This window comes from Pangasianodon hypophthalmus, chromosome 13, assembly GCF_027358585.1.
Source record: "Pangasianodon hypophthalmus isolate fPanHyp1 chromosome 13, fPanHyp1.pri, whole genome shotgun sequence".
Lineage (NCBI taxonomy): Eukaryota > Metazoa > Chordata > Actinopteri > Siluriformes > Pangasiidae > Pangasianodon > Pangasianodon hypophthalmus.
The window spans coordinates 23,066,132-23,091,300 of record NC_069722.1 but is presented as its reverse complement, the minus strand read 5'-3'; the positions used below and the strand labels follow the sequence as shown (position 1 = coordinate 23,091,300).

Genomic DNA, 25,169 nt, shown 5'->3' with positions numbered 1-25,169 from the left:
TGTCATTAGAAAAAAAGACTTTGCCAACAAGCAGCGATCATGGTGAAGCTAAAGGAGCTTCCTAAAGTTCTCAGGGACGCAACGCAAGATTTCACAACGCGCTCATAGACTAATGACAAAGAAGGGAAAAGAGAAGCCAGCAGTCATTCGAAAAGAGTTGCAGGATGACCCGAAAGCAGCAGGAGCAACAGTTATAGAGAGAACAATAAACAATGAACTGCAGCGCCGTCGTCTCCTCTGCTGAAAAGAAGCACACAGATCTGTGTGTCTAAAAGCCTTGAGACAAATCAGAGTTCTTTCAGAACAATACTGTCTGAGGAAACAACAGTAGAATTAATTCACCTTGTCAGGTTTGGAGAAAGAAAGCCTGACCTGAATCCCAGTGAAAACTGATGGAGGACCCTCGTAAACTTGAGGAATTGATGCTGATTTGCGAAGAGGAAAGAACCAGAAATTGAACCACAATGCTGCAAAAAGCTAATTGCTTCTAACTATAGATGTCTCGAAGTCTTAAGTATCTTTATTTGCACTTACGAATTCATTCTTTTTTTGTTCATCTTTATAAGTACAAACTGTGTGTGAATTTAAAATGGATATATGCAGTGGAAGTAATATTAAATAACAAAGTGTCTGAATGCTTATTTCCCCTCACTGTTGCACTGTTAGGGTGTTTAGTGCTTTTGTTTGTGTTTGTTTTAACTTTTTGAATGTCTACTTTTTGCTTGTAAGGCTTGAAGACCTACTTATTGTGGTTTAGGACATGAAGACTCAGTGAAATCTAAATTTAGCCTACCTACCAAGAAAGCGTAATTATAGATTTGCACACACGTGCTTCCTGAAATGAATCCTCAGGTAGTCAAAATAACTGAAAAACACCAGCTGTTTCAGTGAAACTTCGCTTAGATCTTAGTTTTAAAGTGGAAACTTTCTCTAAAATAACCACAAGATATATAGAGGAGAAGAGCTGTGTGTTTTCGCCTTTGGCCTCCGAGGTGCTAGTAGTGTTCTCAACACTGACATCAGTGCAATATCACAGGTTCACATCACACGTTTATATTAATGCACTCGTTCTAATACATTATTATTTCTATAGCAACAAAGAAAAACGTATACTTGTTGATATTTCTGTAAGATCTTTATATAACAGTTTATGGAAGGAGTCCCCAGTGTCAGCGCTTTGTAACACTCACTGGAAAGTCTTCAGTGCGTTACGGTTTCTCTGTAACATGACAGGCTGCGCGTGTGTGTGTGTGTGTGTGTGTGTGTGTGTGTGTGTGTGTGTTTTAATTATTATCCTGAAGAGAGGGAAAAAAGAAAGGAAATGAGTGTTTATTGCTTCTACAACGTAAGTAAGAACAGGAATTAACTTGTTTCTCAGACATTCCACAACGTCGAACGTGACTACAAACGGTTAAAAAACTATTATAAATAAATAAATTGCCATATATTTGTGGTATAAGTGTAATAAAACATGTTGGAAAGTGTTAACTTCTGAGTGGTAACAGTAACCCAGCTACACTGTTGATTATTTTCCTATAACAGCATGACATTGAGTCATTACATATCACTGTGTTTTTTTTTGTTTTGTTTTTTTTTGTTTTTTTTTTTGTTTTAAAAGGAAGCTCTGCTCATATCAGTATTAACACTTTTTATTTTTAACACTGTCCGAATTTCTGGTCGGCGTCTGTGTCACGTTTTATTCAGAAATCGTATTTGACTTCTCAAACGTTCACTGTAACCCGGGTGTGTCCTTATGCTCTGTGTGTGTGTGTGTGTGTGAGAGAGTGTGAGTGTGTTACTAAAGGTAGCTCTTGTCATATCTAAAATGTACTGATCTAATACTTTGATTTCTCAGGTTGAGTAAAATCTAAATTTAGCATGCTGTGTTTACTGAAATGAAGTGTGGGCTTGTCAAAACAGCCCACAGAACATGACAGCCAATTCAGCAACTAATCTCTGTTTCATAGTGGAAACATGTGCTTTAAAGCTTCAAAATGAAAGTCAAATACTTTCACGTTGTCGTATATTGCAGCCAAGTATGGAGGAAGATCAGGAAAACGACAGCATGGTTTTAAAATGTCTCATGTTGTTGTGTTTTTCTCTGTTTCTCCAGAAGGACCTTGTCTCCAAATTACAGAACAACCCAAGCAGGTAATAAACGATCACCGCTAGAAGCGAGATAATGATATTGATGTAATTTCTAAGGTTTTGTACTGCTTTTAATGTAATTTGAATAACACTGTACATTGTGTTGCGCAGCGTGGCTTTAGGTTTCGTTACGGCTGCGAGGGCCCGTCTCACGGCGGACTCCCAGGAGCCTGTAGCGAGAAGAACAGGAAGACGTATCCTCAGGTCAAGGTCAGTCTGGCCATGATCCTTTCTCTGAGCAGTGTCTTAATTTTTTTTTTTTTTTTTTTTTTTATAGTTTTTGAAATCAATGCACAGTTAATTTGTATTCTTTACGTTTTAGAAGTGACTAGGAGTGAGTGATACGATGATAATATAATCACGATTCTCAAAGGCGTTTCTATAATATATGATATGTATAATAATATACAGTATAGGTTTGCGAACGGACAGCCAACAAATCAGTAGTGTCGCATTTAAAACAAAAAAAAAAGAAATTATTTTTGATACTTTATACCTACAAATATATATATATATATAAATATTAAAAGATTATTGTTTATAATTTAACTATTTAATGCTGAAAAGGGAAAGTCTTTTTGCAATTTTAATGATTAAGTACAAATTTTTAACATGAAATCAGCTCCTTTTTTAATTAATAAAAAACAAATGAATAAAAAATGTAATAACAAGGTTTCGTAATCATGATATCGATATTATATCGTCATTTCACCCGGCCCTACAAGTGACCACAGTGAATTAGATTTTTTTCAAGCATGGACGATGATAAAGAATAGATTTGGCCAGAAATGAAGGTTTAAGAATGTGATGTGAAAATAATATCATTTCCAAGTACCTCCAGCTTTCATCTTGTCGAATTCTTTTGTTGTAACTTTACCAGATTTCATACACTGCCGGGTCTGGAGACAGAGAAACTCACGAAAAAATAAGAAAGCTTAGTTCTTTTTGTTCTTTTCTACCCGTAAATACTTTGATTTTGGCTTTATGACTCAGATTTGGGGTTTTGTTGCAAGTAACACCCTCTTTTCCTTTTTTGAAAGATTAAACCTTTTGCATTCAACTGTATGTTAGCCTTTCAAACCAATTATTGATACACACCTTCTCCAAATATGATCTTAACAAGGAATTGTGGCAAAGTTCTCAGCATTTGAAACATCAGACCTGAAAAGAGAACAAAAAAATGTCTGTGTGTGTGAGTGAGAGAGAGAGAGAGAGAGAGAGTGAGAGTGTGAGAGTGACGCTGCCGCTTTGGGAATTTCCTCAGAACGTCTCGCTGGTAATTAGTAGGAAGTGCTGCTACGTATGTTTCTGTGACTTGTGTGGGCATCAGATGGGAAAGGAGGCATAAAACAACTCGCCCCCACAGCTTCAGACAGACTCAGACATGCAGAGGACACCTACCCCCACTTACACACACACACACACACACACACACACACAATGTGCTTTCTGTTGCATCCAGCAAGTGAACAGTGTCGAGTGTGTAACCTGATCCGGGCTTTTCCCCACCAGCATTAATGCTGAAATGCGCATCATCAGCACCTAGCAGGAATCTGATGGATTTTTTTCCGGAGGGTTCTTTAGAATGATGGAGTGGATGGACTGACGTGTGTATCCAAGTTCCCCTTTTTTTTTTTTTTTTTTTAAATGAGTTCTGTTTTGTGAATAGAAAATGTACATGATGACATTATTATCTAAATAACTCCTTATTTTAATTAGCACCGTTATTCAGAGAGAGATAAAAACAATAAAATGGAAACTAAACGGTGAAAGAGCATCTCAGCCATTGCATAAATATTATACGTGTGTATTTTTTTTTAAATATTTGAACGTAATAGTCAGACGTTTTGTTTCAACATGAATCATTTTAATAAACATATTAAAATACATATCTACATGAATTAAATAGCAGCAGACGGGCCTTGATTCAGTAAATCTAATAATTCGGTTTATTTCTGCGAACATCAATATTTATTTAAATAAGGTCGCAGTAAGAAGCCGCACTCCTTCTCTGTTCTTATTTGTTATTGTGATTAACCAGTCATTTGCTTCAGAGTGAAATGTTTCCTTTGTCAGTCCACATTTTCTATCCCTGATTTACCCGGCAACCTCGGATGCTTGAACTATACATTGGTATTTCGCATAATCTTAACAGGCTGCACAGAAAATTAACATCAGCAGGTGCGTAACCCGACTCTGAATACGTGTAACTTTCTCCATGTAAATGTAAATTGACATACAGTTGGACTTTAGCTGCCAACTCTGAATACAGCCCATGGAGAAGCGTTTCTGTGCGTTATGCCAGTATCGTAGAGAACAGAATTATGGGATTGCCATCTCCAGTGAGAACATATGAGATGCTCCTTTAAATTTGGCCAAGATGAGCTGCTTTATGAATGTAATAGACTTTGCCAAATAACCTTTTGCATAAGACGTGTTTTCATGGTCAGTCCCTCATGTGTCATTTTGAACATCATCTGTAATTCAGCAAATGATCTTGAAACTCTTTGAAAGTGAGTAAATGACTAACATCAGCTCACACACCTGAACTTTATGATTAACAGATGGACTTCATATTGATAGAAGAATTACTGTTTTTCTCATTTGACCAGTTCTTGCCTGTAAATATCAGATTGTGTTGTTATTATGATGATGTGATGATTAAGAGGGTTTTTTTTTTTTTTTTTTTTTTTTTTTTTTTTTTGAGGTCACCAAACAGCAGAGTGAGCCAAACATGAACAGACAACAGGTTCAGGGGTTTTTTTACGGGGGAAGGGGGTTGCACTTGAACAATATGAATTCTGCGTTAAGAGGAAGTGTTTCATATTAATTATAAAAGAAAACCTCCTCCTCTGTACTAGAGGAGTGTTTTGATATGGTTTGATATTCTCTTTGATATAGCTGGGGAATTTTTCCTGGGGGCTAAAGTCAAATTGCATCTGAGTCAAACCATACGCAGAGAAAGTGGCATCTGAACCACATATGAAACGAACCAATACAAAGTATGAGTCAAAGTAGAAGACGACACTCCTAAATATGTCTGTACATTTTCACTTTCGCGCAGACATCAATAAAATAATATGCAATAATCGATAGTGGTTCAACCCTAATAATGCACGTAATGATAAAGGGTGGGGTTTATTGAAGGATGCGTCTTTAGTGAAGGACATAATAGTGGACAGACCAGAGGAAGTCCATCATCTGTCCCTCAACACTCAGCTACATGTTGGGAAATCCCCATATATACCATTTCTTTGATGTTCTCTAAGGTTACCATACATCACATCCACCACTCTTCCTGAAACAGAACAACTTTTCTCTGTTCAGCTTTTGATTTTTATCTGAGTTTAGCTGTAATTTAAATGTAGGTTTTAATCCAGCTAAAATTTAGCTCACCACCCACTGCCCTCTCAAATTAGAGTCAAAATAGGATTGTGGTTTAATATGTGAATACATAAATACACATTATTGATAACGCCCTTAGGAAAAAAAAAAAAAAAACCTCTATCTAGTAGCTTAAAGGGTTCTCTGGTTTGTTTCTTAGGGGGAATCTTATTGGTTTTGTTGTAGATTTCTGTTTCAGAGAGAGGTCCAGGTGAAACGCTGATAGGAAGCAAACTATCCAGAGAACGCTTGAGAAACCTTTTTTTTTTAAAGAGTGTAGCTGTGTTGGTATATTAGCTGGCTACGCTACAAAAAAAAGGTGAAAATATCCTGAATATAGTCCCATTTTTTATTATTATTTATCATTTTCAGCTAGAAATAAGTAAAATGCAAACACTCGTGCATGAATAGGGCAACTAGTACTCAGGATTATTAGAGTTAATACCTTTTAGCTGGCACTAAACAGTAAATAGCTGGGTTGGTTTATCCAGATAACTAATGAACTAGTGCTGAAAATCTGCCAGATTTATTCCAGAGTTTATCCAGCTAACTACTAAAGCAGTGCTGAAAATCACTCAGGGTTATTCCAGAGTTTGTCCAGCTTACTTATAAACTATAGGTTTATTGAGCTAGTGCTGGAAAACAAAGGCAGGTTTATCTCAGGGTTTATCCAGAAGACCAAGCTGGACTTCAAAGAACAGCTTCAAGGTCAATGTTGTGAACAGTTTACTAGGTTGACTAGCATCAGTGATTAGAGAGCACTGAAGAACAGTCAAGCTGTCAAGTTTATTCCAGAGTTTATCCAGGTAACTAGCGCTCAAGCACATTCCCAACATTGAGTTATCCAGCTAAGTAGATTAGCTAGTACTGAAGAAATTAAAGCTTAAGCTTAACTGGCGTAGTTTTTGGATTTGCTAGCTAGCTCAGAAGAACCAGCTTTATTTGAAAACTTATCCAGCTAAATAAAACTAATGAGTTAATAATGTTTTCTGTTCTGTTTGTGTGTTTATTTGTTTTGGTCCACAGATCTGTCATTATCATGGTCCAGCACGAATTGTGGTCCAGCTGGTGACCAACACCAAACAGCCACATCTGCATGCGCATAGCCTTGTGGGAAAACAATGTGACAAGGGCATCTGTGTCGTTGAGCTCCAGCCCAAAGACTCCTCCATCAGGTATATGCCACGCCCACTTTCTCAGAACTTCCTCCTGTTCACAAGCTAGCTGTTAGTTTGCTAGCCTGGTGTCTAATTAGCAATTGTAATATCGTCACATGATGTAATAATGTTTTGTGTTCTGTTTTTTATTTTTCTTTTGCAGTTTCCCTAACCTAGGTATCCTTCATGTGACTAAGAAGAACGTGAATAAGACTCTGGAGGAGAGGATGAGTGAAGCCTACAGGCTCGGTTACAACTACGGCGTGGCCATCCATTCGGAAATCGACTCTTTCCAAGGAGAGACACGCCTTCCCAGAGAGCTCACAGGTAACTGTGAAAGTGTATATGTATATATGTATATATATGTGTGTGTGTGTGTGCTTTGGAAGACGGCTTTGAAGGTTGAATGAGTGCATAACAAGCACAACACTGGTGAACAAGCACAACACTGATGCTTCGGTTCATTTACATGATAGATTTGTGTATATGCGTGTTTGGACACATTATCGTCGCGCAGTCATGTGCTGAAATTCCTGTTTTGAGGTAAGGACGTGATCCAAACTAAAACCAGGTACAAAAATCTGGTTGGACTTGTAATTAGCTGTTGGGGAAAAAAAAAACATCAGCTCATTGTTTTTAGATGTGTGTGAGAGTGTGTAAGAGTGATGAGTGACTGAGACTGACAAGCACAGTGGCCACACCTCCTTCTCTGGGACTGGCAGGCACACAGGCCACGCCTCCTTCACTCGGACTGAGAGACACAATGGCTACACTTCCTTCCCTAGAACTGATGAGCACAAAGGCCACACCTCCTTCATTGAGACTGACAGGCACACAGGCCACACCTCCTTCCCTTGGACTGACAGGTGCATAGGCCACGCCTCCTTCACTCGGACTGACAGGCACATAGGCCACAACTCCTTCCCTGGGACTGACAGGCACATAGGCCACAACTCCCTCACTGGGGCTGACAGGCGCACAGGCCACGCCTCCTTCCCTGGAACTGATGAGCACAAAGACCACACCTTCTTCACTGAGACTGACAGGCACACAGGCCACGCCTCCTTCACAGAACCTAAAAGGCATTTTGTTTGTGTTTCCAGAGCACCAGAGGATTCTGATCTGCAATGCCGCAACCCACCAGGCCAAAGACATGGACCTGAGCGTAGTGAGGCTCATGTTCACTGCTTTTCTGCCCGACAGCGAGGGCGGCTTCACCCGCAGACTCGAGCCCGTCATATCCGAGCCCATCTACGACAGCAGTGAGTCCCTCAACACACACGTACACTTTTAACACACGCCTCCTGTTTACGCTTGAAAACAGGAACAGGAACTTACTGTTGTTCATTACAGTACATGTAATAATTACAACAATATCATAAATCATGATAAAAAGTTAAGCACACATCATGCTGTGAAAATTTTATTGTGGTATTCAAAACTTTGGAAGTCAATAGAGCAATAAATAATAGTTGTTCATAAGTGACACAGTGTTGATGTACCTTAATGTAGCAGAATCCATTTAAATTTTATTGGCATTTGATGCTAATTGTTATTACAGTGTAATTCCAGCCTTTTTGAGTATTTTCTTAGTTATTTACCTACATATCTGAGGCAAATGTTGACATTCCTGAGGTTTTTGTGTAATTTTCAATGTCAGTGCATGTTTACTTTATGTCTATAAAAGACTCTAGATAAATGATTCGCCTCATTTCTAGCGAGACATTTTGAGCCATCCCTATTTTTGGCATCTAACTTGCCTAGCAACAGTGTGCTAACAACTTTAACCGCAGCCGCATGCATATTGAGTGCTTGACTTCCTGTGTCAAAAACACAAATTCTTCAAATTGTTCAACAAACCTGAACACCGAGACAGTGAGAGGAAAAATATGTATGTGTGTGTGTGTGTATATATATATATATATATATATATATATATATATATATATATATATTATATATATGGTGAGAGCAGTTAGAGTTAGAGGAAACAACGCGGCTGGAGAAACACAAGCAGACAGCAAGAGAGATGGAGGAAGACAGAAGGAAAAAGAAATGAGGAATAAAGACAAGGAAGCTCTTGAACACGAGGAGGAAGCTCAGAGTTCGATGAACCGTGTGCCCTGAGTTTGGATGAAACAGTTTCAGTCTGTTGAACCAAGAAACGAAACAGCGTCTCTGGTTTTCTCTCACACACTCACTTTCTCTCTCTCTCTCTCTCTCTCTCTCTCTCTCTATTTCTCTTTTGAAAGCCAAACTTCATTGCTTACCCTCACTGAAACTAGATGTACTTTCTGTTTCCACCTCTCGCTCTCACTCTTCTTGAAAACGTGAATGGGCAAAAGTATTGGCGCCCTTCAAGAGAATACGCAACCGTGGTTATCTAAATTAAAACTTTGCCCACAGTGCTGCTAAATTTGTACTCACTTACAGAAACTACTTACATTCTCATAAGAACTTCTATTTTCAACTCATTTACAATTAGAAAAAAAAAATCAGAGATGTAGTCTTCCACGAAATGCTGGATGAGAGCATGGCTGGGTTTGAGAGGTCCGCCATGATGGTTTATCTGGTGTAAAACGTCACCATCATAAGGCATAAGACCTTAGCTTTGTCTACTCTCTGTATTTTCATGACCACTGTCACAGGTAGTTATCTGGCAAAGAGCAGCATAATTTTTAAAAAAGGACCAGATTGGAATGGACACGTAGATCGGTGTGCTGGCAGCTCCTCTTATTTCCTTTAAAGAAAGAATGTGCACCATTGGCTCATACAGTCATGGGAAAAAGATATTAAAACCTCCTTCAATTCTAGGTTTTTATTTATCAGGGCCTAAATAACAATTATGTAGTCTTCAGAAACATCTATAAACAAATAACCTCAGGCGACAACAAAAAAACATTGCAGATTTCAATATGTAGTCATTTTTTTTTTCCAAAATGTAAACCAATATTCAGAAACCAGGTGGGGAAAAAACAAATACACCCTAAAATTCAGTAACATGTAGAACCACCAGCAGCAGTAACTTGAAGTAAATGGTTTCTGTAGGAGTTTATAAGTCTCTCACATCATTTTGGAGAAATCTTTGTCCACTCTTCTTTACAACATTGCTTCAGTTTATTGGTGTTTACGCGCAACTTTCTAAGATCCTGCCACAGCATCTCAATGGGTTGAGGTCTGGACTTTGAATTGGCCATTCCAAAATCTTGATTTTTTTTTTTATTTAGCCATTCAGATGTCAATTTGCTGGTGTGCTTGGCAACATTGTCCTGTTGCATGACCCAGTTTCAGCCCAGCTTATCTCAAGAATATGCTGGTGTAAAGTGGAGTTCATAGTTTTCTTAATGAATGCAAGTTTTCTAGGTATTGTGGCTGCCAAACAAGCCCAAGTCATCACCACTCCACCACCATGCTTGACAGTTAGTATAAGATGTTTGTGGTGATACGCTGTGTTTGTGTTTTTTTGTTTTTTTTTTCCCCCAAACATGGTGCTATGCATGATGACCAATCTTGTCCCCCTTGGTCTCATCAGTGCAAAGGATAATTTTCCAGAATTTTGTGGTTTCGTTCAGATGCAATTTTGCAGACCTATGTCATGCTGCCATATTCTTTTTGGAGAGAACTGGCTTTTTCCTAGTCACCCTTCCATGATGGTACATACTTGTTCAGTCTTTTTCTGATTGTACTATCATGAACATAGACATTTAATGTGCTTACAGAGGCTTGTAGGCCACATGATGTAGCTCTTGCCAGTGTAGCTGATGTGATGTAGCTCTTGCCAATCTTCCCACAAACTATCTTGAAGGCTCTTAATTTGTAAGCGGTCCTTCTTACTGTAGAATGGTGAATTTTACATTGTTTTGGAGATGGCCTTATAACCCATCCCAGATTGCTGAGCAGCAACATTTGCTTCTCTGAAGTCATGGCTGATGTTCTTTCTTTTTGGCATGATGTAGACACATACCTGATGGCTCCAGAACACCAAACTGCCAAAGGTTCTGCTTTTCTAGGGGTAGTCACACTTCTTGATCTTTAAGTAATCTTGTGCATTTCTTTAGTAACACCTGACTGCTAATTACGCTCTTAATGATTGTGGAAGTAGGAAGAGTGTACTTATTTTTTCCCACCCGGTTTCTGAATATTGGTTTACTTTTTGGGGAAAAAAGACTTCTTGAAATCTGTTGTGGTTTTTTTTTTTGTTATAACCTGAGCTTATTTGTTTGTTTATAGGAGCTGGTGAGGTCCACACAGCTGTTATTTAGGCCCTGATAAATAAAAACATGAAATTGAAGGAGGGTGTACTTTCTTTTTCTCATCACTATATGTATGTGATTAGTGTGGGTGGCTCAGCGGAGAGTTTTTCCACCTCACAGCCCCTTAGTTCCAGTGAAAGGAAATTCTAATGCTACAGCATACAAAGACAATTGTGTGCTTCCAACTTTGTGGCTCCAGTTTAGGGAAGAACCACACATGGGTGTGATGGTCAGGTGTACACAAACTTTGGGCCATAGAGTGTAGACTGGCTATGCTAAATTGCTCGAGGTGTGTGAATATGTGTGTTTGCCCTGGCATCCCATCCAGGGTGTATACCCTCCTCACACCCAGTGTTTTCTGGGTTTGAATCGACCCTGACCAGAAGAAAGTGGTTACTGAAGATGAATGAATTTTTGTGGAAGAATCTGCAAAACAACTGAGTTTTCTGTCTGTGCTTTTGTGGGTGGAGCTCTAAGACACACTTTCATCTAATCTCATCTCATTCCTCATCTCTAGGATGTCAGGAAATATGTTATTTAATTTGTTTGCTTGTTGCTTTTATAGATTATTATGTGACATTTCAGACATAGTGATATCGCAACCTATCTAGGTGAATTCACAAGCCTCGGACTTGTGCGCCAATAGAAATGAAGTGGGCAGGACTTTGGGCTCTTGGAGCTGCTAATTATTGAATTTTGGTCACAGTAGACTTTTGTCTCACTGTTTTCATACTGTTATTTGCCACATGTGTGGAGGGGAAAGTTACCCACCAACATATGCTAACATTTTTGTGGTACAATTCTCTTTTTTTGCATCTCTGGAGTGGTGTGTTCTTATTTTATTATGGACGAAATAGTTGGTTTTTGGGTAAAATAGTTTTTTTTTTTTTGTTTGTTTGTTTTTTTAATACATTAAACTAACTGACATAAATAGAGAACATCTCCAAAACTGGGTTGATGCTCTTGATTTTAGCAAAATGTCATGTTGGCATTGCGTTTGTACTAAAACGAGGTCATAGCAATTGAGAATGAGAACAAGTTGGCACCATGTTTGCATTATACCAGCAAATTATAATTGTGTCTGCATGAAAATAAAGCCCTGAGTGTGTAATTTTCTCACGAACCATCCGCCTGTCATCTCCTCTTGTTTTGCAGAAGCTCCAAATGCCTCAAACCTGAAGATCGTGCGGATGGACCGCACTGCAGGGTGTGTGACGGGTGGAGAGGAAGTTTACCTGCTCTGTGACAAAGTTCAGAAAGGTGAGGCAGCTCCGTCATTCCAGAGCATGGCGCATCAAATGATTGAGGTTCTGATCATAGGTCATATTTCGTGATCGTATTCACCACATGGAGGAAGTCCATCTGATTTCCCTCGGGGGGAATTCCCCTCCTGGCATGCAAATGAGATCAGGAGGAAAGTTACACATCACACATTCTTTCTATTCGTTTCTTATGGAATCCTGTGGGGGTTTTTTTTTTTCTGTCAGTTCCTACCCATCCTGCTTTCATTCGTTTGGTTTATCTTATGCCTTCCTCACGCTTTTCTTTTACCATTCACACATTCTCAGTTTTCTGTTCCTCTCTCTTTCATCATACTAGAAAGAGTTTCACAAAAGTCTCTCCCTTTGTCTGTTTCTCTATTTCATGCTTATTGTGTATGTCTCTCTCTTTTTCTCTCTCTCCATTTCTTACCCTGTCTCTCTTCTTAGTCTGTATGTCTCTTTCCCTTTTTGTTTCTCTCTCTCCTTTGTGTTAGTCTCTCCCCTCTTCTCTCTCTTTCTCTCATCTGTATATCTCCGTCTCGCTTTCTGTCTCTCTTTCCCTGTCTCTGTCGGTATGTCTCTTTTCATCTCTCTCTCACTTTCTTTCTCTACTTCGTCTGTATGGCTTTCTTTTTATGCTTTCTGTCTAAGTCTCTTTCTCCCTCACTCTCTCACTCTCTCCTTTGTCTGTATGTCTCTCTCCCTCTTTCTGTCTGTCTCTTTCTCCCCCTCCTACCATGTACATTCCTGTCTCTCTATCTCTGCATATCTCCTTTTTTCCCTCTCTTCCACTCTCTACCATTTCTTTCTCTATGCGTGTCTCAGTCTCCCTCTTTCTTTGTCTCCCTCTCTGCATTTCCCTCTTCCTCCCCACTCGGTTGATTAGTACTTTCACCAGGAAGTGCCACAATGTCTGATGATGCTGTTGAACCTGAAAGTCTGCCAGTGCAGTACATCATCTTTCTCACATAGAGCAATTTAATCCTCCTGCATAAAACGACACGCTACATCGTCATTCAGTCTGTTGTCCTGGACATATTTGTAGCCATGGAGGAAGTAAATTAGCAGGATATTCAAATTAGTGGGTGTGTATGTGTGTGTGTGTGTGTGTGTGTGGTCAGCTGTATGAGGAAGTGATGTCCTTTTTCTCCTGATGAGCTGGCCCAGGTCTGATGTCATTTTGTTGTTGTTGTTGTTGTTGACAGATGACATCCAGGTGCGCTTTTATGAGGATGATGAGACGGGAATTGTCTGGGAGGCATTTGGGGATTTCTCTCCCACCGACGTGCACAGACAGGTGAGTCGAGCGCCGCTCACACTAGAGTGGCGCTGGTGTGACAAGTTCATGAGCTGATACACGTCCAATCCGACGTCAGGGTTGGCATTACATCACGGTGTTGGCTTGCAACTTCCCATTTTAAAACAGGCGAGGTTTTAATTACTAGACTGCTGAGATGTTTTTAAACACTCCTATCTAATTACTAAATCGCCAGCAATGCATAATGCACTCATTATTCTTCATAATCAATCTTCTCTCACTCAGTTTGCCATCGTGTTTAAGACGCCGAAGTACCGCGACCAGAACCTTCAGAAACCCATCTCAGTGTTCGTGCAGCTCAAGAGGAAGTCGGACAACGAGACCAGCGAGCCCAAACCGTTCACCTATCACCCACAGATCATAGGTACAGAAGTGTGGCTTCACCTATTATCCACGCGTCATCTTTCACCCACAGATCACAGCCGCTCAATTCTTCAGACGATAAGTCACTGAGACTAGTTTAGTGTTTGTCCTGTTAGTGTTGCTGATTCAGCGCCTCTGAAAAAATTAATTCAGTGTGATTAGTGCTATTCACAAAAATGTACTTATACACTCTTTCACCTTTAAGGTCATAGGTAGAAAGAAAAAGCACACACCCTAAAACAAACCTTTACCTGATCAGAGATGGAAAGAACACCTACGATCTGTCGTTCTTTTATCAAATATCTCAAAACCACAGGTGGAAATTCGTTCTCTTGCACCTTCACCTGATAAACCACATTGATGCAGTACACCAACGTAATTAACAACCACTTAGTGTTTCTTATTCATTTATTCATATTATTATTTTATTGCCATTAAGAGTAATGAATATATTAACTTGCTATGATTTCCGAATCACAAGTCTGATGGTCTTATGAATTACGTAATAGATATCAAATCATAATATCTTGACCACTTCTTGTGTATAAATCGTAGCTCCTTTATGCATGGTAAAAATTTTGACTGTGATCTGCTTTCTTTTTTTTTTCTTTCTGTCTCTTGTTCTGGTTTTCTCTCTCTGTCTTGCTCGCTTCTTCTCTCTCTCATTTCTTATTCTCACAATTTCTCTCACTTCCTCTTCGCCTCAGTTTTGCTATCTCTGTGATCTCTGTGATATCTGTGATCTCTCTCGCTTCGTTTTTCCTCTCACACTTTAATCCTTCTTCTCACTGTTATTCTCTTGCTTTTTTCCCTGAAAATAACATCCACATGACTGGGTCATAAACTTTTACATTTATTGCGACAGATAAGGAAGAAGTACAGAGGAAGAGACAAAAAACGCTGCCCAATTTCCCAGATTACGGCGGAGCAGGGGGCGGAGTCGGGGGCATGTATAGAGGACCAGGAGGCGGGGCTACATCAGGGGGTGGCCACGGTGGAGGTGGAGGAGGAGGTGGTGGAGGAGGTGGAGGTACGTGAATGCAAAATGAGTGTAAAATCATTCACCTTGATGTTGTCATAACAGTATTGCTGTGATATTTGTGATAAAATTAAAAAAAAAAAAAAACTATATTTGTGTATACCTTTTATCTAGGTCATTATTACCAGGGTTTTTATAACAACTTCAACTCTGGCTATGGCTTTCCACCCTCCATGGGTGGAGGAGGGAGCGGCATTAAGCACTGTGAGTCTAATCATGAACCGTTACAAACATAAACAAAAGATAAAATATTAAGTAAAATAAAATGTATTTTGGGAAGAAATTAGCGTGACTGCTTTGAATAAATTAACTGTCATTATTATTGTTAATATTTGTGTTCTGATGCATGATGCACACGTGTAAAACTAAGCCCCGTCCACGCTGCTGTGATTGGTTCACGTTTGTAAACGTGTTACGTATCATCAGCATGTCGTAGCGATTTGAAGGTAGTGACTCTGTAACTATGGCATCACAAACTCTGACCCTTCCTCTGACATCCTCAACAGCCAGTCACGGTCCGGTGGAAGACACGGACGAAGAGAGCGACAGCGATCTGGACGATGATCCCGGGACGGGGGGAGTGTGTGTCCAGCCTGGAATTCCAGCTTCGGAGGAGAAGAGTGAAGAGAGCAAGGGTGTGGAGGAGTCTGGAGTGTGTGAGACAGAAACCACAGGTGAGTTTAAAGGAAGGCTCACTCACAATCTGTTTGAGACTTGGGATTTACTGCACTTAGTAACTGGGGATGAACTTGTGTGTGTGTGTGTGTGTGTGGTTTTTTTCTTTTGTTTTCCTTTCAGACTGTGTGTTTGAGCCGGGGTTAGCTGAGCTAGCACAGAGACATGCTGGGGCTTTATGTGACTACGCCGTAAGTGGTGATGTTCGCAGGCTGCTGGTTCCACAGCGCCCTCTGATGGCTGCTCAGGATGAGAACGGAGACACGTGTGTATCCCACATCACACACACAGTGAAAGTGAGGGTTATTGGAACCAAAGTCAAGTAGGAACTAAACGTGTAAACAGGGGACATTTGAGAACCCACTTTTGGGTTTTTTACTTTTTAACTAATTTGGATAAAATGGAGCCTGATTGTCACTAGAATTGGGGCTCCTACATTCCACTTAGTGTGAATGTAGTGTTTGTTTGGTTTGTATATTTATTAGTGTGTGTGTGTGTGTGTGTGTGTACATGCAGGGGGCTGCACTTGAGCGTGATCCACAGTCGGACGGATGCAGTGAAGAACCTAGCGGAGGTGATAGCAGCGATTCCCGGAGAGGATGTGATGAACATGAGGAATGACCTGTATCAGGTACTTTACACACATGCACACGCACACACACACACACACACACACACACACACACACACACACACACACATTTAATTTTCTCTAATCCTGCGGCACTAATGATGTGATGTATGTATGCGTTCTGTTATTCCAGACTCCATTGCACCTGGCCGTACTGACTGAGCAGAAGGAAGCTGCCGAGGCGCTAATGGAGGCAGGAAGTGACATCACTCTCACCGATCGCCACGGCAACACGGCACTGCACCTGGCCGCCCAGCAGAAGAACGGCGAGATGATCCAAGTGCTGCTGAGACACCAAGCGGCGATGGAGCTAAGCAACACGCACAACACAGCAGGTATACACTCTCTCTCTCTCTCTCTCTCTCTCTCTCTCTCTCACTCACACACTACATCATTATAGTTGTGTAGATTTCTGCAGACATGTTAATTTTTTTTTTCACCAAATTGTGTTTTTGTGTGTGTAGGTCTGTGTCCTCTGCATATAGCCATCTTGGCTAACAGCCTGAGCAGCCTGAGGGCTCTACTGAAGGCCGGGGCTAACGTAGAGGTTCAGGAGCGAACATGCGGTCGCACACCGCTTCACCTCGCTACCGAACACGACAACGTCTCTCTCGCCGGATGCTTGCTGCTAGAGGTGTGTGTGTGTGTGCATGTGGATACATGGTTTAGCCGTATTTGAAATTATATTTGTGCCAAGAACATCTTGAATACTATTCCACTTCTGATCTGCGAAACAAAAAGAGAGCTCATGAATGAGTGATTGATGTAGACGTCGCCTACTAGTTCCTATTTACTTATACCATATTCATGGGCACACATTAGCAATTGTACAAACTAGCGGGATTGAAATGAAAGTGAGGAATTGAACACTTGGTGTTGTGCTTTTATAGGGAAAATAATCAGCAACAGGGTGATGTAATGAGGTGCAATTACTTTTATCACCCCAATGTTATATTTGCTATTTTCCTGGAACAGCACGTCCTGAAGACTTTCATTCTTCTTATAACACAGCAATTTGCCAAAGAGTACAGCAATAAACAGTCATTCCCTTGCCAGCTTCTCTTTTGTTCCTTACCTCAAATCATAAATTTACACACAGTCATTTATGAACAGTGTATATATACCAATACACAAGAGTTCAGACCGCCAATGGCAAGAAAAACCTCCCTGAGAACATTGGGAAGAAACCTTTAAGAGGAACTGAGTCATTTAAAAAAAGGGGGAACTTATTCACGTCTGATCGAAACTACACAGTGGATTACAGGGGGAACAGCACATGTATATACTATTACACTGTAACTATATATATCCTACAGTTAAAGTATTTGGAATTAACTTTTTTGTTAAAAAATTCCCACGTAGCTTCTGTGCAGCTCTAAAGAATATGAACCAGAGACCAGATTTGTGTTCTGGATATTCGTTTATACAATCCAGGGCCAAGCAAAGGGGGCGTTTTAATTTAGCTGTGAATAAAACTTAAACGAGTAAAGACTGAAGTGACACACATCATGCCATTTAGATTAAAGAAGTGTTTGAGGTGAAGGTGCAAGGCAGGCTTGTACACACAGAGCCCACAGTTGATCGACAGGTTGTCGCGAAGCTGTGTTAGGTGTGTTATTTCCTCATTTTCAACACTTTTCTGACTTTTTTTTTTTGCCCCACAGTATATACACATACATTTATATCCAGTTTTCTCACTCCCTTTCTAAAGCTTTCTACAAATGATGTGAAACGTTGATATTACAATTATTAACATACAGTATTTATCTATGTGTATCATGTATGTATATATGAATTTTTGCAGTAAGTTTGAGTGAATAGTATTTAGAATATGGTGTATTTGAATATGAGATTTAGAGAATGGGGCTACTATAAGGAAAAGGTTTTAAATAAATATATGTAAATATATATATATATATATATATATATATATATATATATATATATATATATATATATATATATATATATATATATTTATTTATTTACTTACTTACTTACTTACTTACTTACAAAAGTTGGGAGGAAAAAAAAATCAGATTTTTGCCTCGCACCTGTGGGGTTGGGGGTTCGAAACCCGCCTCCGCCCTGTGTGTGTATGGAGTTTGCATGTTCTCCCTGTGCTTCAGGGGTTTCCTCCAGGCACTCCGGTTTCCTCCCCCAGACCAAAGACATGCCTTGTAGGCTGATTGGCATTTCCAAATTGTCCGTAGTGTATAAGTGTGTGTGCGATTGTGCCCTGCGATGGGTTGGCACCCCGTCCCGGGTGTCCCTCGCCTTGTGCCCCGAGGCCCCTGGAATAGGCTCCAGGTTCCCCCGTGACCCTGTGTAGGATAAGTGGTACAGAGAATGGATGGATAGATGGATGGTTAATCAAAAATGATCAAAGATAACGTGTCTTCATTATCACAACTAACAGAGATAGTCAAAATGTCTTTAATGTCTTGAATCTTTGGCAGCTTTTTTTTCTTTTTTTTTTTTTTTTCTACTTTTGCTTGCGTCTTTGTGTCTGCATCTCTTCATTTTTTCCACGTCTGAGTGGGGTTTTTTTGCCCTTCTCCACCGTTCTGAAAAGCGAGTATTCTGTTTGAACGTTGACGTACGTGTGTTCTTTTTTTAAGTCATTGTACACGTACATGAGAGATAATTAATAAAGAAAATTAATTACAGATAATGATGGAATCAAATCAAATCATTTGAGACTGCTGATGAATGACTTATTTGCTGTAACATTAAGACTGTGTTCTTACTATTTTAATAAGAAAGCATGATTAAATGAATATGAAATTTACGGAACTAACTTTTTTTTCCCGTGAATTTAATTAAATAAATAAATAAAAATTCTACCCTGAAAAACAAGGGGGGTAAAAACTTTTGTTTATAGGAAGGTTTCAAATAATATGATGGCTGATTGCTGTGTGTTTGTGCAGGGCGACGCTGAAGTGGACAGTCTGACGTATAACGGCTCCACACCTCTTCACATCGCAGCAGGGCGGGGCTCTCTCAAACTGAGTGCACTCCTCATCGCCGCAGGTGTGTGTGTGTGTGTGTGTGTGTGTGTGCGTTGCTGTTTATTATACGTATTAATCTACACAAAGGTCTGAATTCAGTTGTTTGAAGCTTGTGACTGCGTCAAACAAAGTTGCGTTGTTTGTTTGTTCCAGGTGCAGATCCTCATAAAGAAAACTTCGAGCCGCTGTTCTTCAGAGACGAGGAGTGCTACAGGGAAGACAGAGACGAAGTGGACGAGGGCTACATCCCAGGGACAACCCCACTTAACATGGCTGCTTCATCAGAGGTCAGTCACATAACCCTCACCCCCCCCACTCATGAGTGGATGAGCATGGATATAGATAGACAATACAAACAAGACGCAATCAAACAGGAATACATGATTACAAAAAAAGGGAAGGGGCAGGGCTAAACAATTATATCATGACAGCTGATGTAGCCAATGTCAAGGTCTAAAAATATTACATATATAACTATATGACTGACCTTTTGGAAAAAAAAAAACCAACATTAGAGAAATCTCATCACACCCTGTGGAAATGAGCCATGATGAGAATACACACTCAGACCACACTGACACATAGTGCAAATGCCCCTGGTGAGTGTGTGCACACACTGAGGTAATTTGTTACTCACTTATCTAAGTACATGTTTGACGTTGCGCTCAGAATGACTACAGCTGTTCACTTTCCCCTCCATTGCTAACTTTTTTTTTTTTAAACTGAGATTGATTCAGGAAGATTAAAGCGCTACAAGTAATTTATCACCCTCTAATTTATCACCTTAAGGATAAGCTTTGACAGGATTGAGCAGGTCTGTCATGGAAGTGGGCGGGGACAATTTCAGGGCCTGAAAAAAATTTAACCAGAAGCCTGAAACGAAGAAAGTAGTGCGGTTTATAGCGTGGCATTATTGGGAATTCTACATGATTGAATTAAACAATGTTTAATGTTTATTAACAATGATTAAAAATTAAACACTGCCTCTTTAAATGATGACGGAAATTACACACGTGACTCAAGTGTCTTGGTTAAGTAGTGGACATTCCTGCTGCCTCTTTGTGAACATAGATACATTTAGATGTATTTACAGCCTGGTATAGAGCTGAACAGATGAGTGATAACATGGTGTTTTTGTCATGTTTTGTTCAGGTTCGGGAAATCCTGAACGGTAAACCGTACCAGCCCAGCACTGTAGTCATCCCACCACAAGGTATTCACCTTATCTGTTTTTCATTCTGTATTTTTCATTCGGTGTAGAATCCATAAGATCTGATTGCCTCACCAAGGACTGGTTTATAGTCCAGCAACATTTTACTCATCGCATAGCCGATCTGAGTTATTTGTATGTACATAACATGAATTATCATAATCTAGAAACATAACAATTCTGGAACATGTTGCAGGAGAGCAGCCATTTCGGAAAACCAGAATAACTTCTGCCAAAGCTGCTGTTATAAAAGATTAATCAACACCTTCTGACCAATCAGAATGGAGAATTCTATTCAGTTGGCTATGTGTTTGTGAAGTCCTGTTGCGTGCTAAATGTGAGGGCGGTATGTGTGTGTGTGTGTGTGTAGGAGACATACAGAGTCTGAGCGCAGAGACAAAGCAGGCGCTGTGCAAATGTCTGGAGGAGTCTCCAGGGGGCTGGGAGAGTCTGGCACACACACTCAGACTAGGCATCCTCATCAACGCATTCCGCCTCAGCCCACGGCCAGCCTGCACACTTCTGGACAGCTATGAGGTACACATCTTTCTCTCTATCTCTCTCTCTGTCTCACATACACACACACACACACACAAAGCATCCATCTCCATGTATGTATGTGTACTGTATGTTCCCGCTGTGTGCTGTGCAGGTATCAGGCGGGACGGTGCGCGAGCTCTTAGCAGGTCTGAAGAGTATCGGGAACACCGGCGCTATCAGCATACTGCAGGAGCACTTTGTGTGTGAGGAAAACGATAACACACACAACGAACATCTGACCACAGGTAGGATTTTCCAGCGTACACACGTACTACTACAAACGCCCTTCTTCTCCTTGACCTTCCAAGATTAGTAGCTGTCATGCAGTGACACACCCCAAAGATGACTCGTCTCAGTGACACACACATACATACATAAGTACATACATACATACATACACACACTCCCAAATGATGTCACACACTTCCTCTTTCAGCAGTAATGCCTTCACCTTGCTTGAAACTCATCAGCTAGTGGTGTGTGTCACATTTGGGGTTTTCCTAAACGAGGGACAGCGACAACACACACTTGCACTGTAGTTTCTGTGTGGTCATTGCGTGCGTGTGCGCGCGTGTGTGTTTGTTGAAATAGTGTAGATGTAAACCAGAAAGGGTGGGGGGGTTCCCCTCCCACTAAAGCAGAACTGAGATCCCATTTATGTACGAGAAATAAAGTGACACATAGATGCAGGTTCTGGTTTTGATGGAGGGACAGTGCTCGAGAGGAAAATGGGGGAATTCTCTCACCTTCTTTTTCATCATTGTTTATAAGGAAAGTGAAAAATCTTTGACTCACTCTGAGGTGTGTTTGTGCTTTTACAACTGAGTACCAAATTTTCCAGAACTTTGTTTTGTCCTACGACTCATACTTTGTTTATTCGCCAAGTTATTTACATTGAGGTAAAATAGTAGAGTTACTGTTGTTGCCGCCCTGAGGGTGATTATTTTCCAATCGCAGCATGTTTTCCATGTTTTTATTTATTAAAGAATGACACGTCATACTTTTTACTGATTTTGAGTTTATATAGGTTATATTCAATTTGCTGACTGCGCTGACAAATTTTTGCTTGCTAAAAAAAATGACGCTGTTTTTTTTATCCAATTATAGTTGCATTTAAGGTTGTAGAACATCCGTGAAACAAGTTAGTTCCTGTTCTCATTTACATTTATGGCATTGGACAGACACCCTTATCCAGAGCGACTTACAATCATCTCATTTATACAGTTGAGGGTTAAGGGCCGTGCTCAAGAAGCCCAGCAGTGGCAACTTGGCGGTGCTGGGATTTGAACTCTCGACCTTCCGAGCATCAATCCAACATCTTAACCACTGAGCTACCACTTCCCATACCACTTACATTATAGCAGCTTTAAAAAAAATCATTCCCTCACCAGCCTCTCGTTTTTTTTCTCTCGTTACCGAGAAACCGGAAATCACAAAGCCCTCCATCTTGAAAACTCTCCCGTGTCGGAAAACTTAAAGCGCCGACACTGGAAACTCCTTCCATAAATGTTAAATAAACACCTCATCACCACATGATTGATGTAATGATTACACGTTTTTTACTCTGTTTACAGTATGTGGAGTGTCTGCCCTAAATATCTGATCCAAACGAGTGCATCAACATAAGACCTTCAGACCTATAAGAATCGAGCATTAAACAGCACTGCAGTGTATTGAAGTATAACGATTCTAGTCATGATATGAATGAATGAATGAATGTGTGAATGCCTTTATTTTCATTCTGTCAAGTAACACATGTTTACTAAACTTTCTGGCTAAATGTTTTTAGTTGTAAAAAGACTGGTCTGTTTACTATTTACTGCCTTAATCCCCGAAAGTGATTTATGTTTGAAGATTAGCAGCTGCTGTTGTTTTATTCTTTTAACCCCTTTCCCTTTTGTTTTTCTTTCTCTCCGCCCAAGTAGACGGTGGTGTCTGTGCAGGTCTGCAGGATCTAAAATTATCTCCGTCGGACGACGGCGGCGTGTGCGATAGCGGTGTGGAGACGTCCTTCCAGTAGCCGAGCCTCAACATGACTGACTGACTCGCTGACCTCTGACTGGAGCCAAAGTCCCCAACCTTGAACTAAGAACTCACAATCTTCAAAGGCGCTCGGATCTGGGACTCGCCTTGGCCTCTGCGATTGGCTGGGCCACATCCACACGCAGGACCATTGGCTAGGCAGCGCTTGGAGTGTTGTGATGTTGAGACGCACTTGGTTGAATAATTTCAGTTGTATAAGATTTTTATTTAAGTAAATTTTTTTTTTTTTTTACTCCGTACAGTTTTTTTTTTTAATTGTTTTTGATTTTATTAAGACACAGACAGTGACAGTTAAACCATGTCGTGTTTATTTTCTGACAGATATTAAGCCTACATTAATGTCCAGAAATAGCGTACAACCGTATACAACTACGCCAGGTTTTTGTGTGAGAGTGGTATTATTAGCATCATCAGGAGTTTAAATATTCAGGGTTTATACTATATATTAATGTTCCTTATTATTATTATTATTTTTTAAGTGAATCCTGCCTCAGGACTCCGCTGCACTCCATTTAACTCAGCCTGCTTCTTGTAGTCAGTTTCATCCCAAAGTCTGGCATCTTGGTCACACCTGAATCTTAGTGTTTATTCTGGTTTTTTTTTTTTTTTGGAGCCTCTGGACCAATAGGCTTTTAGTATACTGAAGAAAAACAATGAAAGGAAGCTTTTAAAAACAGTTTTACAGCAGTGGAATTTATTTAACTTTATTTCTCTTACCATTTTGTCTAAGCTTTTCATCTACTGTTGCCTTGCACAGGTGTTTATGGGTACTGTGTTGATTTTTTATTTTTTTGTGTGTGTGTGTTTGTGGTGCTACAATCAGAAACAAATATGAGTACTGAATGAAATACCATTTTTTTCGGCATTTTCAAGATTGCTTTTATTTCATAAGCTGTCATAGGGCATTTCCCACCTCCAAATCCTAGCAAATCAAACTCTCGAATCTAAAAGGAAACGATTTGCCAAAAATATACACAATTACCTTCTAACCCAATATGTACAAGATCAGCCAAGACATTACTGTTGTTTAAAGTTTGCTTGTTAATTTTCCCAATGTAACTAACTAATTAAGTGAGGAAAGCTTACAGTGTTGTGTATGCATCTATTCATTCATCTTCAGTAAGCGCTTTATCCTGGTTAGGATTGCGGTGGATCCGGAGCTTGTCCCGGGAACGCTGGGCGCAAGGCAGGAATACACCCTGGATTGGACACAGGTCTATCACAGAGCACCATTCACACACATGAGTAGTTTAGTGTAGCCAGTCCACCTGTTTCTGGGACGCAGGAGGAAACCAAAGAACTCGGAAGAAACCCACGCAGACACAGAGAGAACATACAAAGCCCCACACAGACAGTAACCCGAGCTGGGAGACGGCAGTGTTACCCGTCTCCACTTCATCGTCTTGTGCAAAGCTCATTCTAAATCATTGCATAGTCGCTCTGAAGCTGCTGCGGAGTGATAACGAAATGGTTGCAGTGAAACGATCGCTGATTGCTGATTGACTAAATTCGAGATAACAGGAAAATTGTGTACGTTTTATTTCTGCTTTTTAAGACCACTGTGATCTGATGAGATCCACATGCACGTGTGCTTTCCTCATGGAGAAAAAAAAAAAAAAGTCAAGCATGAAAATGTTTAATGTGATGTATGCACAACCAGTGTGTGACGATCTTTGCACTGTGAGGATTTCAAGAAAGTAGAGAAATGTTTACCAGAGATTTTTCCCAACATGTGCTTGCAGTTCTAAGTAAAAAAAAAATTGAGAACATATCAGTATAAAGAAATTATAGAAACAAAACACAGAACTGCACACAAAAACGTTTGTTATGCTTTATCTTGTTTTACAAACTGATCCAAAATTGTTTTTCATCGCTCCTCTGGATAACTGGATAGACATATGAAGCTCCATGCCCTTTTTTGTTTGTTTTTAGTGATGTTCTCATGATCTAGAGCTTCTTTATATCATTTATATTGCCTTTAATTTCCCATATTAGCTCCATACTCCTATATGTTGTTATATAGTGAGGAAAACCAACGCGTTGTTCTTGCTTAGCAGTGAAACTGTATTTATAACTGGCTTTGAAATGGGTTTTTATTGACGTCCTTTTATAATAAAACTATTAATTACACTCTG

General features: G+C 40.0%; 1 protein-coding gene across 1 annotated transcript in view; it reads left to right on the top strand.

Annotated features, from left to right (window-relative positions):
- nfkb1 (nuclear factor of kappa light polypeptide gene enhancer in B-cells 1) overlaps positions 1-25,169 on the top strand; it is a 35,872-nt gene extending 10,703 nt beyond the window's left edge. The window contains exons 4-24 of the mRNA XM_026947061.3: positions 2,114-2,151; positions 2,260-2,358; positions 6,559-6,707; positions 6,853-7,016; positions 7,793-7,951; positions 12,098-12,202; positions 13,410-13,501; positions 13,748-13,886; positions 14,751-14,915; positions 15,039-15,128; positions 15,431-15,598; positions 15,723-15,864; positions 16,116-16,230; positions 16,364-16,565; positions 16,695-16,864; positions 19,161-19,263; positions 19,395-19,528; positions 20,394-20,454; positions 20,822-20,988; positions 21,104-21,236; positions 22,917-25,169. Coding sequence (XP_026802862.1) covers positions 2,114-2,151; positions 2,260-2,358; positions 6,559-6,707; positions 6,853-7,016; positions 7,793-7,951; positions 12,098-12,202; positions 13,410-13,501; positions 13,748-13,886; positions 14,751-14,915; positions 15,039-15,128; positions 15,431-15,598; positions 15,723-15,864; positions 16,116-16,230; positions 16,364-16,565; positions 16,695-16,864; positions 19,161-19,263; positions 19,395-19,528; positions 20,394-20,454; positions 20,822-20,988; positions 21,104-21,236; positions 22,917-23,011 — 2,690 coding nt within the window. The 3' untranslated portion in view covers positions 23,012-25,169. The remainder of the gene's footprint in view (positions 1-2,113; positions 2,152-2,259; positions 2,359-6,558; positions 6,708-6,852; positions 7,017-7,792; positions 7,952-12,097; positions 12,203-13,409; positions 13,502-13,747; positions 13,887-14,750; positions 14,916-15,038; positions 15,129-15,430; positions 15,599-15,722; positions 15,865-16,115; positions 16,231-16,363; positions 16,566-16,694; positions 16,865-19,160; positions 19,264-19,394; positions 19,529-20,393; positions 20,455-20,821; positions 20,989-21,103; positions 21,237-22,916) is intronic.